This window comes from Lepus europaeus, chromosome 21, assembly GCF_033115175.1.
Source record: "Lepus europaeus isolate LE1 chromosome 21, mLepTim1.pri, whole genome shotgun sequence".
NCBI classification, from domain to species: Eukaryota; Metazoa; Chordata; class Mammalia; order Lagomorpha; family Leporidae; genus Lepus; species Lepus europaeus.
This window is the reverse complement of record NC_084847.1, coordinates 13,078,598-13,093,492: the sequence shown is the minus strand read 5'-3', so window position 1 is coordinate 13,093,492 and position 14,895 is coordinate 13,078,598. Positions and strand designations below refer to the sequence as shown.

General features: G+C 48.4%; 1 protein-coding gene across 3 annotated transcripts in view; it reads left to right on the top strand.

Annotated features, from left to right (window-relative positions):
* Positions 1-1,883: 1,883 nt before the first annotated feature.
* TMC5 (transmembrane channel like 5) overlaps positions 1,884-14,895 on the top strand; it is a 50,078-nt gene continuing 37,066 nt past the window's right edge. For 2 of the 3 annotated variants that reach the window (XM_062180302.1, XM_062180301.1), the window contains exons 1-3: positions 1,884-2,566; positions 5,855-6,027; positions 8,789-8,878. In XM_062180302.1, coding sequence (XP_062036286.1) covers positions 1,884-2,566; positions 5,855-6,027; positions 8,789-8,878 — 946 coding nt within the window. Of the gene's footprint in view, positions 2,567-5,854; positions 6,028-8,788; positions 8,879-13,321; positions 13,632-14,895 lie in introns of those variants that run through there. The other variant, XM_062180303.1, reaches the window with a different exon arrangement.

The following is a 14,895-nucleotide window of genomic DNA, read 5'->3' as shown; positions in this document are numbered from 1 at the left end:
CAAGCTTTCTCCATTGGTGACCAGTGGCAGCGTCCAGCCTAAATGTTCTAGCTCCAGATCTAGCAGGGAGAAAGCCTCCCTCTTTCCTGTAGTTCTGATAAAATTCCCAGAATTGACTTTCACTGGCTTTGACCGGGTTATGTGCCCTGAGCCAATCCCGTAGCCAGAGTGACATAATTCTGACTAGTCATATGTTTACACCTGGCCCACGGGAACTGAGGGAGGAATGTTACCTCAAAAAAGAGAATTGGGTGCTGAGCAGGGTCAAAATAAAGAAAACAGACTTCTATGTCAAAAAATAGTTGGGAAACGAGCATTCTGAGACTACAGGTGATGGCAGTTAATACTTTTAAAAAAGATTTTATTTATTTATTTGAAAGGTGGAGTTAGAGAGAGAGAAAAGTCTTCCATCTGCTGGCTCACTGCCTAAATGGCCACAATGGCCAGAGCTGGGGCAATACAAATCCAGGAGCCAGGAACTTTTTCTGGGTTTCCCGTTTGGGTGCAGGGGCCCAAGCACTTGGGCCATCTTCTAGTGCTTTCCCAGGTCATTAGCAGAGAGCTGGATCGGAAGAAGAGCATCAGAGACATGAACCATCATCCGTATGGAATGTCAGCCCTGCAGGCAAAGGCTTAGCCTACTAAGCTACAACGAGGGCCCCAAAAGGTTAATGTTATCTTTAGCTTGATGACTCAAAAAGTCTAACCCTTATTGACATAGAGATAACAGAGATAAATTTGTAAAAGTTGGCTGAGGTTTAAAAATGTTCTATTTCCTTCTTTCAAAGCCATCACCCTCCTTCTAATCCTGCTGTTTGAAACAATGGAGATATGTTTGTCTTTTGCGTTCCTTACTTTTCACCCTTCCCATGTTAGGTCAGCAGATAAATCCGATGGAGTCTTCCTTTAACTTTTTTCCTTTGCTTGTTATTTTTTGCCCCTGTATTCACACTGATGCCGCAGCAGCAGCTCGGGCCTTGGTGGCCTAGTGAAATGAGAGCATCTCTTCCCCAGGAAACCTGGTGCAGCTTCTGGAGGATGGGCTCCGGTTCTGTGCCTGTCAGTGAGCCTAGCCCCATAGCTGTGGGGATGCTGGACACGCATTGGCCAGGCCTGGGTCATGTGTCCATCTGGGAGCTGGCCAGGAACTCAAACTGGAAGGGGTTACAGCAGTTTTCTCCTTACTTTGTTTCCATTGGCTGTTCTTTGTGCAGGCATACTGCTTTGCACCCTGAGCCCTGGAGCCCTAGTGTAATCAACATAACTGAAAAGTCTTTATTCCTTCCGGGCCTTCAGCGCATCGTTCCCCTCCCCCTCAGCTGGGGAAATTCATTGTTCAGGAGGTAAGCCTGGCTGCCTGCATCTGAGATCCAAAAAACAGTGGTTTCAGCAAATGAGTTTATTTCTCCCTTCCGTGGTAGGGATGATGGCTGTGCTCTGGGAGGTCACCAGCAACCAGGGCTCCTTCTTTTTATTGTGACCGTAACTCTACAGAGAGTGCTGCCTTGGTGTGCGTGGCCCAAGATGGCGCACCAGCAGTTCCCCATTCCAGCCCCCGGGAAGTAAGAAGACTGAGAAAGGGAGGGAGAACCCCGTTCTGTTAACAGCACAGCCTGGAAGTCGTGTCTGTTGCCTCTGCCCACATCCCATTGACCACCCTCCTGTCCAGGACTAGGTGCAAGGGAGGCTGGGAAATGAGTCTTTGTTCTGGGCAGCTGGGGATGTGGCTACGGGAGAGAGGAGAACAGACTCTGGAAGACAAGCACTGTTGTTTGCAGAACAGCGAGCAGAAAATTCCTGACTTTTCCTTTTTTTTTCCAGGTTAAATACAAAGCTCTCCAAGTGACTGCAAATGTGGGACTATTTTAACTCTCTGTCCCAGCATGTCTGCCTTCTACAGGAATAAAGGCTATGAGGAAACTCCAGTGTACTCTGGCCACTCGGGCTCTCAGAACTACACGAGGGGGTATTCGAGCACTCGGGATTATCCGGATTTTCCAGATCCTCTGAATAAACCAGACTACCCCAGTGCCAGCAGTAGCCCGTCCTCTGCAGGTTCTAGAAAAAGTCCAGACTACCTTCTGTCTCTGCCGGAGCCAGATTACAGTGACTCTCAGAGCAGTCCATACCACCGTGACTCATCCAAAGATTTGGACTACCGTGGATCTCAACGGAATCCTGAGTTTGCAGGTTCCAGAAGCAACAGGAACTATGAAGGCTCTAGAACAAGTCCAGATTATCTTGTCTCCTTGGGAGAACCAGACTACCCTGGAGCCCAGGGCACCTTTGACTCACCCATCCCCAGAGCGAATTCCAACCTTCTAGGATCCAGAAGGAATTTGCAATATGCTGGTTCCGGAGTCAACCGATCCACGCGATCTCTGGGACAGCCTGATTACCCAGGTGCTGAGAATCAACCCAGCTCTTCACACTTTTTAGGGAAGCCAGGCTATCTTGTTGCTGAGAACTTCCAGAACTCTCCAGACTTTTGGGGGAACCCTGATTACCCAGGTGCTGAGGATGGTCGGGATTATGGCTCTTCTGATACCCTGGAAGTGACCAGAAGGTAAGTTCAGGCACCTCCTCGTTAGTGGTGGGGCTGCACCATCATCGAGCCAATGGAACTTGATTTCAATTAGGGCTACCTGATGGTTTCTATAACCTGAAGTTGGTAAGACTGTCATACTTACCTGAAGAGCTCATGTGGGCTGTGGGTGCCCAGCCTCCAGCTGCAGGCTGTTATCTGAACCTAGTCGCCCATCACCTCTTGCCTGGATCTCTTCCCAACTCTCCTGTCTCCCTCCTGATCCGGACCCTGGAAGAGCCCATTATGTGGATTGCCATGATGTTTGGATTAAGACTGGACAATCATGAATCCAAACATCCTAGACAGAATCACAGATTTTTATCATGAAAATATTTTTAAATTTCTTTTTAAAAAAGATTATATATTTATTTAAGAGGAAGAGTTACGTACAGATAGAGGGAGAAAGAGAGAGAGAAATATTCCATCCACTGGTTCACTCCCCAAGTGGCTGCAATGGTTTAAACTGAGCCAATGCAAAGCCAGGAGCTTCTTCTGGGTCTCCCACACGGGTGCAGGGGCCCAAGCACTGGGGCCACCTTCCACTACTTTCCCAGGCCATAGCAGAGAGCTAGATCGGAAGTGGAGCATCTGGGACTCAAACTGACACTATTATGGGATGCTGTGTTGCTGGCAGAGGCTTAACCTACTATGCCACAGTGCCAGCCCCTCATGAAAATCTTTTGAAAGTCTAACTCTTTGAAGTCAGTGTAATTTCTCAATTTTTTTTAAAGATTTTTTATTTATTTATTTGACAGGTAGAGTTACAGACAGTGTGAGAGAGAGATAGAAAGGTCTTCCTTCTGTTGGTTCACCCCCCCCCCCAAATGGCTGCTACGGCCGGCGCGCTGCGCCAATCCGAAGCCAGGAGCCAGGTGCTTCCTCCTGGTCTCCCACATGGGCGCAGGGACCCTAGCACTTGGGCCATCCTCCACTGCCTTCCTGGGCCACAGCAGAGAGCTGGACTGGAAGAGGAGCAACTGGGACTAGAACTGGCCCCATATGGGATGCCGGCGCCACAGGTGGAGGATTAACCTAGTGTGCCAAGGTGCCGGCTCCTCAATTTGTTTTTTATACGGGCTGACTGAGCCACTCCTACCTTTTTCTACTTTCATTTTTATTTTACCAAAATAATTGTCACCAGAATCGATTACTCTTCAGGTAAACATTACTGCAGACTTGATTTATCAATCTGTGTTTTTATTTTCATTTAATTTTATTCATTATATTTTCATCATTGTCAGTATTCCTTTAAGGCCATTTAAGATTTTATTTTCATTTTATTTGAAATGTGGAGAGACAAACATAGACATTTAAGGAAATCTTCCATCTGCTCATTCCCCCGCCCTCCCAAAATTCCTGCATTGGCTGGAAGGGAACCAGGGTGAAGCCAGGAGCCAAGAACTCATTCTGGGGTTCCTATGTGAGGGGCAGGTACCCAAGGACTTGAGCCACCACTGCTCTTTCCCAGGCTACACTAGCAGGAAACTAGAAGTGGGAACAGAGCCAGGACTCAAACCCAGGTGCTCTGATTTGGATGTGGGCATCTTACCTGATGGGTTAACTGCTAGATCTAATGCCTGCTTCTACCGTCTTAACCTATATGAGCCTTATTTTGCCTTATTTTGGACTTACTGTTTCTAACAGTAGTATTTATGATTTGATAAAGTTGGTGGCTTAAGATTATCTCTGGGAACAAAGTTAAAAGGTTTGGGTTACAGAAATCAAAATGTGTTTAGAACCCAAATAGTAAGGTTAGCAGAGCATGGTCAAAATGTCCTTCTGGGGCCCAGTGCTGTGGTGTACCAGGTAAAGCCTCCACCTGCAATGTCGGCATCCCATATGGGCAGGCTCTGGTTCAAGTCCCGGCTGCTCCACTTCAGATCCAGCTCTCTGCTATGGCCTGGGAAAGCAGTGGAAGATGACCCAAGTCTTTGGGTCCCTGTACCCGCGTGGAGACATAGAAGAAGCTCTTGGCTTCGGATCAACCTAGCTCTGGCCATCACAGTCATTTGGGGAATGAACCAGCAGATGGAAGACCTCTCTCTCTCTCTCTCTCTCTCTGCCTCTGTAAATCTGCCTTTTGAATAAATAAATAAATTTTTAAAAATGTCCTCCTTGGTTGAAACTCTCACCACCTGACTCATTGTCCCTAAGTCCACGTTTTAATCTGTCACTCCTCGGCATCTCATATTCCACGAGTCCCCATCGCCTTTGGGAGAAAGGCTGTGTGGCCTCTTGTTTGGAGCGTTTATTAGGAGGAGACACTGTGCTGACACATGCTGACAGATGAAGACCAGCACACTGATCTCCCTCCCTGTCTGGTACCCACTCCCTGCCTTGACCCTGTACTCCGTGCTACTGGTTTTTGATCTTCAGTGATCCTTGGCACTAGACCACTTGGGGGACTAGTTTGGATTTCTGTGCCCAGTCTTTAGAGCTTGTGGTTTGTCTGGGACAAGTCTTGAGAATCGGTATAGAATTAAGGACCCTTGACCCAGGCTAATTGGATTTCATAGCATTGAGGTCCCTTGACCCAGGTTAATTGGATTTCATAGCATTCCCTTTGTATCTTCCATGCTTTCTGGCCTTTGAGCTATTGTTCATCCTTGGAATGCCCTCCCCCTAGTTATGTATGAATTTATCCTTCTGACTTCTCCTCGGACATCTCTTTTCTTCATAGATTTCCCCCAACACGAATTCTTCTCTCCTTCCTCTGAACTCCTTGAGCCTGTCTTTGGATGTTCATCAATTTCTATTTGTATTTTAATTGCTCATGGCTGTGTGTAAGCCACTGGGCCAGTTCGTACTGGGAGTTCCTTCAGGGCAGATACCCTATGTCTTTACTTTCGTGTCCTCGCCACTAGCCCACGCCCAACACGTGGTTGGCATTCAGTCAGCATTTGTGGGATGAATGGGTAGATGAATGGACAGATGAATAAATATATGGATAGATATATGAATGATGGATGAATGGATGAATGAATAGATACATGAATGGATTGATGGATCAATATATGAGTGATGGATGAATTGATAGACGAATGGATACATGAATGGATGGATTGATATCTGAATGATGGATAAGTGAACGGATGAATGGACAGATAAATGGATACCTAAATGGATGGATGGATTGATATATGAATGATGGATGAATGGGTATGTGAATGGATTGATGGATTGATATATAAATGATGGATGAATGGATGGATGACTGTCCTCATCACACTACTGAGTGGATAGTGCTCTGCCCTTTTGGAATTTCAGGGTGCTCACCAGAACGTCTTCAAACCAGCCCTCCTTTCATTGCAGGAGCAGTGGCCCCTTGGGCGTTCTTGGTGGAGACCATGAAGATTACCCTGAAAACATTGAAATGACATCCATGAGAATGGCAAATCCTTACGACCCCTCTCTGCCAGGTGCTCCTGGAAATGGCTATGGTAAGCATTTGTCAAGAGGAGGATCATGTCCTGGGAGGAAATTAAAATCCAGTTGATGCACATGTGCAATAATTATGGCAGTAGAAGCATTGATCTCTTCTTCCCCCCTCCAACATCTCACTGGATGTAGGAGTTGAGAGCTCAGTGTCTGGAGAAATCAAGTGTCATGAATTATCAAAGGCCAGGTAAAGGTTGTGGAAGACCAAGGCCTGCACCTGTGCCTACCTGAGGTGCTGAAGTCAAGTCTGGTCCACCTTGGCTACATAGGAATGTAGGCTCAGTGTACTGAGATCCTCAGAGTTTTCCAAATGAGTCAGATTTAAAAAAAAAAATTTATTTTTAAGGCAGAGTTAGAGAGAGAGAGAGCCTGCTGGTTCACTCTCCAAACAGCTGCAACAGCTGGGGCTGAATCAGAATCAGGTTGAACTCCTTCTGAGTCTCCCACATGAGTGCCCAGGGCCTAAGGACTTGGGCCAGCTTCTGCTACTTTCCCAGGCACGTTAGCCAGCAACTGGATCAAAAATTAAGTAGCTAGGATGTGAACTGGTGCTCATATGAGATGCTGGTGTGGCTTAACCTGATGCATTACAACACCAGCCCCAAAGTCAGACATTTTTTAAAAAATATGAAATCCCCTGTATTAGTCCATTTTCTGTTGCCATAACAAAATAGCTGAGGCTGTTATAGAGAAAAATGCTTTATTTAACTCTGTTTTGGAGGCTACGAGTGCAAAACCAGAAATGTTTAGCCTCTGGCGTGGGCCCCCTTATGCCACACCTCAACATAGCAGAGAGGCAGGAAGCAAAGTGAGCCTGTGCAGAAGGGCCAAGTGCATTGTCTGTGAAGGTAAGTTACTTAGTGCTGCGAAGCAAAGGAAATCCTAAACAGGTCTGACCTGTCAGGAGAAAAAGGGACTCATTGCCGTGTAGGGGAAAACCAATTCTTTACACAGGAGAAAACAATCCTGGCTCTGTTAAGGAAAGTTAGAGTGTGTGTGTGTGTGGGGGGGGGGGGGGGGGGTCAGAAAGCGGAGGCGGGGCTCTACTAAGAATGGCACAAAGAGCACAAGTGTGGGGAGGTGCAGTTGGAGGGTTGGGCAGCCGTGAGCAAGGTTCAAGGAGAAGGTTTTGAAGAAAACAGGGATGCATTCCTTCCATCCTGGCAAAACCATCACCGGTTGAAAATACCGTAGGTGGAAAATGAAGTTGCTGCACCCAACCTGCCCAACATCATGACTTTGCCACACAGTGCCTCCTGGGGTATTGGTGTGGGAGGCATCTGCTCAAAGTGGAGGGGGTTGACTGGCAGTGGTGCCTCGCTGGCACTGTCCAGCTTCGCCAAGAGAGGATTGGACCGCGTGTCAGTAGCGTGGGGAAATTTTCAAAGTGCAAAATTCTCAGTATGGCTTCTACTGAATGCATATCGCTTTTTCACTATCATAAAATAAAAACTGAAGTTAAAAATCATTCAGTTGAACTGTTGTTAGGTCACTGAAGGTGTGAGCTCATGAAAAGCGTGGGCTCTACTCATTTGCATAAAAAGTATTCATCCGGGAGTCCAGACATCAGTTGCTCACCGCACAGCTATTCCAAACCTGTGTTCAAGTCTCAGTAGGGAGCAGTAGCATCTCAGGGAAGGGAAATTCGTTCTTGAAAGGCCAATGTCCATCTTCCTCTTCTTAGGTCTATGCATATTTTCTCTCTTGAGTTTGCATTTAATGTTTACATGGATGGCGGGAAGCAATTGATATCTGACAATGTCATGTAGGAGCTGAGAGTGGACTCTGTCTCTAAGGAAATTGTGCGTATTTCAAATTTATCCTTGTGTCGCCATAAAATGCTGGAGCTGGAGGGAACCTTTGAACTCACCTACGCAAGTGTGGTTGTAACTCATTGACAAGTTATTAAATGAATTTTTAAACTGAAATAGAATTAACATTAAGTACAGGGGCCAGCACTGTGGCGTAGCGGGTAAAGCCGCCACCTGCAGTGCCGGCATCCCATATGGGTGCCGGTTCAAGTCTCAGCTGCTCCACTTCCAATCCCACTCTCTGCAATAGCCTGGGAAAACAGTAAAAGATGGTCCAAGTCCTTGGGCCCCTGCACCCATGTGGGAGACCCGAAACAAGCTCCTGGCTCCTGGCTTTGGATTGGCGCAGCTCCGGCCGCTGCGGCTACTTGGGAAGCGAATCAGAGGATGGAAGACCTTTCTGTCTCTCCATCTCTCTAACTCTACCTCTCAAATAAATAAATAAAATATTTTTAAAAAATCATCTATCCTGGGGCCGGCTCTGTGGTGCAGTGGGTTAACGCCCTGGCCTGAAGCGCCGGCAACCCAAGTCCTTGGGCCCCTGCACCCACGTGGGAGACTGGGAAGAAGCTCCTGACTCCTGGCTTCGGATCGGCATAGCTCTGGGCGTTGCGACCATCTGGGGAGTGAAACATAGGATGGAAGACCTCTCTCTCTCTCTCTCTCTCTATCTCTCTGCCTCTCCTCTCTCTGTGTAACTCTGACTTCCAAATAAATAATTTTTTTTAAAAAATCATCTATCCTGGCTGATTATATTTAGTAGCATTATTTTGATGCTTTGTCTTATTTTCTATCCGAGATCTTTATTGTTTGTCTGTTAGAACCTCAAAGACAGAGTTTCATTTCTTTGTGAATGGTTACTAAGCATTACTAGCACATCCTAATTATAATGCACTCCGTGATATCTGGTATGGTGGGAATAATTTCAATGTCTCCCTCCCTTTTATTCCAGTGAATCCTGCTTTTGGGGGTGAAGGTAGCCCTATCCCTGCTTATGGAAACCCACCGTTGACTGAAAGTCACTGGTACAAATCACCCCAAGGTAAGGCCCGGTGAACAGTGACCAGAGAGATGACCGTGGAGAAGGAGCATCTGCGAAGCAATGCAGGCTTTGCCATTTCCCACTGGACTCTGGTGTGGCAGTGGACACTGTACTGGCCTAGTTTATCATAATGAAGTTTTCTTGTAGAGTTAACAGGTGACTTCATTAGCAATCTGCGAAGGACAGGAACTCTATTCAAATGGGCATTAACCCCAGGGGAATTTATGGGCTCAGAGGGTGGGAAGGTCTCTTGGTTTTCTGTTGCTATAACCATACACCTGAGGCTGGGTGTTTTACAAAGGAGGGTTTGTTTAGCTCACAGTTTGGGCGGCCCCCTCAGTTCAGCGGCAGGCTGAAGGCCTCCTGGCTGCATCCCAGTGTGGCAGATGAGCTCAGCGTGGGGGAGAGGGGGAGTAGTCACCTGGTGAGTCAAGAAGCCAGGCTTGCCTTTTTTTTTTTTTTTAATGGTTTGTTTATTTGGGGCCAGCATGGTAGCATAGCTGGTTAAGCTGCTGCTTGTGATATTGTCACTGACATCCCGTATCTGAATGCTGGTTTGAGTGCCAGCAACTCTGCTTCTGATGCAGCTCCCTGCTGATGTGCCTTGGAAAGCAGTAGAAGATGACCAAGTGCTTGGGTCCCTGCCACCCATGTGGGACACCTGGATAAGTTCCAGGCTCCTAGCTTTAGTCTGGTCTAGCCGTGGTACCTGCAGCCATTTGGGAAGTGAACCAGCAAATGGAAGCTCTCTCCCTCTCTCTCTGTCTCTTCTTCTCTCCGTGTCACTCTGCCTTACAGAGAGAGGAGAAACAGAGACAGAGAGATATCAATCTTCCATCTGCTGGTTCGCTTCCCAAATGCCTACAACAGCTTGGGCCAAGCTGAAGCCAGTAGCCAGCAACTACATCCTGATCTCTCCCGTACGTGAGCGGAACCTAAGTACTTGGGTATCATCTGCTGCCTCTCTAAGCTGGATTGAATGCTTAGAGAGGCTGGGACCAACCAGGCACTCTAATAGGGATACAGGCATCCCAAGTGGCAGCTTAACCTACGGCACAAGTGCCCACTCCAAACTTACCGTTTTTGTTTTTTCAATAACAACTCATTTATCCAGGAAATAACCAGAGGGCAGAGAGAACTCCATTAATCCCTTCTGAGAGTGGCAGCCCCAGGATGAAGGGACACTCTAGTCCCCACTGCTAAAAGGCTCTACCACCTCTCCACATTGCCGCACTGGGAGCCAAGCTTCCGGCACCTGAACTTTTGGGGGACACTCAAACTAGATCCAAATCATAGCAGAAGGACACAGGGGAAACACCAGGAATTAAAGTAGAAGTACTTTCGAGGGCCTAGTTGAGTGGCTGGCACAGAGTAGATACTTTAGAGCTAATTGATGAGTTGATTTGTTGAATGGGTTATGGAAACCAGGGCCTCACAGTCTAATGCCAGGGGCCCAAGGTCACCTGGACCCTACGGTTTCCCATCCATGTTTCATCTCATTGAACTTGACCTTCATCTCCATAGAGTCAGGCCTTTCCACCTGCCCTTCAGCTTAGCTACCTCCTTAGAAGACCTCCTCACACACACCCCCCCCCCCCCGTCTGTCCATCATGTGAGAGAAGATTCTGACCTCTTAGCTGGAGCACATGCCTGCACTTGAGTCAGTCGTTTTTACCAGCTCCTGGGGGTAAGTCATGTCTGTCTTGGTGAAGAGGAGGTGCACTCATCAGAAATGTTCTGAGGAATCATGCGATTGTGATGATGGCGGGGGCTGAAGCGGTCACACTGCCGAAACAGAGAAGCCAGTTAGAATGCTCACTGAGGATCACCGTGTGCAGTGAGTCGGTCTGCCCAGAGGCAGGGACTGAGAAGTGGGAAGGGAACAATGGAGGAGAGCGGTGAGGACATGCTGGAACCAACAGACGAGTCTGTGAACAGCAAGGAATAAACTAACGGGGTCCTCTGTGACAGTGGAAAACACCCCTCACGTTCCAGCCCCACAGCCTCTGTGCTGACCTCGGGGCTCACCCTTCAAGGGCCTTCCCAGGGAGGGTCTGATCTTGCTCCCTGGGAGGGAAAACCATGGAGAAACAAGTGAGCACAGTCTCCATTGAGTGCTTACTGGACAGACGATGCCCTTGGCAATGTAGAAGAGGAAAAGCCTTGACATGTCCTGAGACTGCTCTGTTTGGCCCACCTGAAGTCTGGGGACCCTGGAAGAGGAGGAGTCCCACAGAGGACCCAGTGATGGACCTGGCCTGTTCACTTTGCCTTGCTGGGTCCTGATTCTCAAATCACATACAATTAGTGGGTGGCCAGTTTTGTGATGTGTTATTGCTTTGATGGATTAAGTTATACCCCCGGGAGCTCCTGGAATATAGTAGACACTCTCATAAACATTGATTCATTACTTCATGAATGAGTGAATGATGTACCAGCCTCTTGTTACAGGAAGGCACCAGGATGAGAGGATTCAGAGCTCCTGCTTTGGGGTTCAGCTCAACATAGGTTTGACCCCCCAGTTCTGCTACTTGATGATTTTACGATCTTAGAAAAAATTATTCCATTGAGCCTGTTTTCTTAGCTCTATAATGGGGTTGACAATCGCACCTCCCTTACAGGGTGATGATAAACGAAAGGATATTCTGTTTAGAGTCCTTGCCTTGTAGTAATCCCGGGTATCATTACTGTTCATTATCGCTGCTGGGGGGGAAGGAGGACTTGAGTTTCTGTCCAGTTCTGCCTTTGAATGCGAGTGTGATGGAAGGGAAGCCAGTCCATCTCTCTGCACCTTGATTTCCCCAACTATTAAATAAACACCTTGGCCTAGGTGGTTTCTAAATCAGATCTGTTAGAAGGGAATTGTGTTCAAGTGCCTGGCACTGAAACAGAGCAGTGACTTTGTAATAAAGAGATTTGTTTTTCTCTCGTAATAAGCAGTGTAGAGGGAGGAGGCTCATGGGTTGTATAGCACCACTGCCCACAATGCACTCAAGAACTGAGGCTCCTTCTATAGTTTCTTTTACTTACTATTTTAAACATTTTTAACTTTTAATTTTATTTGAGAGAGAGAAAGATTGAGAAATCTTCCACCTGCTGGTTCACTCTCCAAATGCCCACAACAGTCAGGGCTGGCCCAGGCTGAAGCCAGGATCCAGGAACTCCATCTGGGTCTCCCACATGGGTGGTAGGGACTCAAGGACTTGAACCATCATGTACGGCCTCCCAGAGTGAGCATCAGCAAGAAGATGGATCAGAAGTGGAGCTGGGACTCCAACCGTGTACTCCAGTATGGGATGTGGCCATCCCAAGGGACATCTTCATTATACCAAACGCCTGCCCCTCTATATTTTCTTTCTCTGCCATGCTTAGCAGGTGAATGCTCATCTTCTTGCTTTCAGCCGGCTGCCTGCAGGCACACAGGAAGGTGAAGGGCTAAAGGCAGACTCAGGCAAACCGGCCCCCTTTAAAGAGCATTTCTGGGGGCTGGTGCTGTGGCACAGTGGGTTAAAGCCCTGGCCTGAAGCGCCAGCCGGCATCCCATATGGGCGCCGGTTGTAGTCCCGAATGCTCTTCTTCTGATCCAGCTCTCTGTTGTGGCCTGGGAAAGCAGTAGAAGATGGCCCAAGTCCTTGGGACCCTGTACCCACGTGGGTGACCCGGAAGAAGTTCCTGGCTCCTGGCTTTAGATGGGAGTAGCTCTGGCCGTTGCGGCCAGTTGGACTTGAACCATCGGATGGAAGATCTCTTTCTCTCTTTGCCTCTCCTTCTCTCTCTGTGTAACTCTAACTTTCAAATAAATAAATAAATCTTAAAAAAAAATAAAGAGCATTTCTGGACATTGCATGTCTCTTTGGCTAAAACCACATCACAGGGTACCCATTAGCTGCAAAGGAAGCTGGGAGAATTGAAAGTGGGTGCAGAGTCTGTACAGGAAATGGAGCGTCTGCTGGTGTGAGTACAAGGGAGAACGCATGTTGGAAGGCAGTCAGGAGATGACAGTGGCAACACTAGCAACCCGTCTGGATTTCTATGAGCACGTGAAATTGCATTTGAAAGTTCTAGGCCAGAGACATGAAATTAAAAACCTTACCCTTTGATTCGTGTAGAGTCGTGTAGGGGAAGCTCCGCCTTCTGTTTGTAGAATCCCCCAGTGTGTAATGAAGGGTTCTGTTTCCAATTTCTTCCCTAGCTACCAAGACAGAATTCTCTGCAGAGAAACACGCCTCCTCCCCAGGAGACCCTTGGGGGCAGAGGCAGGCGCTGTGCCGTGGTCTGGGTGGGGCTGGCTCAGGAGCTCACCCTGACACATAGACAGATGTGAATGGCGCACCGCTTTGTGATTGTCATCACTTTCCCCACCAGACAATGCTGGTGTGACCACGCGGTGAGGTGTTGGGAACCCCACCCCCAGGGGAAGATAAGGCTTTTGGGAGGCAAGCGATGCTGTCAGATGACCAAGTGAATGAAATCGTCGTAGAGGTTGAGAATGTTCCCGCTGGGGTCCGGAGCCATCCATCCCCAAATCCGCTTTTCCAAGAAAGGACCCTGCTAAAGCCCAGCTTCAGCATGGTTTCCTCAGCATCTGACGTCGACGTGCTGGACCCGCCGCTGTCCAGCAGCGGGAGTGACCGGAAGTGCAACCGCTTGCTGCGGTTCTCGGCTTCCTTGCACGGGTCGATGTCTCAGACCGTTCACAGCCCGGAATGCACGGGCATGGACGGTCCTTGTGCTTCTCGTGAAACCGTTCAAGGTATTCGAATGCCAGGGAAAGGAATGAGGGAGGGGGCCAAGAGGCCTTCCGAGTTGTCCACAGAGTTTCTACTTTTTAAAAGACCATTTTTTGTTTATTTTTTTTCTACTTGAAAGACAGAGAGACAGGGGGGCAGAAGGATAGAGATCCTCTGTCTGCTGGTTCATTCCCCCAAATACTTGCAACAGCCAGGGCTGGGCCAGGTTGGAGCCAGGAGCCTGGAACTCCATTTGGGTCTCCCATGTGGATAGCAGGGACCCAAGCACTTGAGCTGTCACCTGCTGCCTCCCAGCGTATGCATTGGCAGGAAGCTGGGATCCAGGACAGAGCCAGGACTTGAACCTGAGACTTGAATCCAGACACTCTGCCGTGGGATGCAGGTGCCCCAAGCAGCATCTTACCTGCTAGGTCAGATGTCCACCTTGTGTCTCGTTTTATTAACCATCTCTTTGATTTTATTTACACCTCACACCCCACACCTTAAGGCAGGCATTTCTGCCTGATGGATGAGGAAGCTGAGATTTCGGGAAATTCGGTGATCTGGGAGGTCAGATTAAACACCCCACTGTGAGCTTTTCCTTTATCTACTTGAGAGGGGTATGTGCACGCATATACATACACACACAGAGATAGAGAGGGAGAGAGATCGCCCATCTGCTGGTTCAAATGCCTGCAACAGTGAGGGCTGGGCCAGGCCAAAGCCAGGCATCTGGGACTCAAACCAGGTCTCGCAGGTGCATGGCAGGGACCCAAGTACTCGAGCCACTGCCTGCTGCCTCCCCGAGTGCCAGGCCACCCCTCTCTGGTCCACTTCTTCCTCACCTGCTCCCAGGGAACATGCATCTGCATGGTGTCTTCCTTCCCTCCCTTCTTCTGCTCCAGAGAGACACACATTCCTTGTCTTCAACAAAGTGACCTGGTGGCCTTCCCTTGGGGATTCCCCATCTCCCTCAACTATGTCATTTGAGTGCTGCCTCACAAGGAGTTCCAGCTCAGTGATGTGACCGGGAAACCATCCCACTCTGCCATCCCTCTGCCACATCCAGCTCGTTACTGATTCGTGGTTACAAGATGGCAGCAGCAGCTCCAGGCATCACATGCACACACAACAATACCCAGAGGAAGAAGGATTTGTCTTTCCCTTGTCTTTTGCTTACTGGGGGAGAAGGAAGAAACCTTTCGCAAGAATCTTAGCCCATCACCCCCAGAGAGCATCAGCTGACACCGTGTCACCTGCTTGTGCCAATCCAGTCGCTGGCAAGGG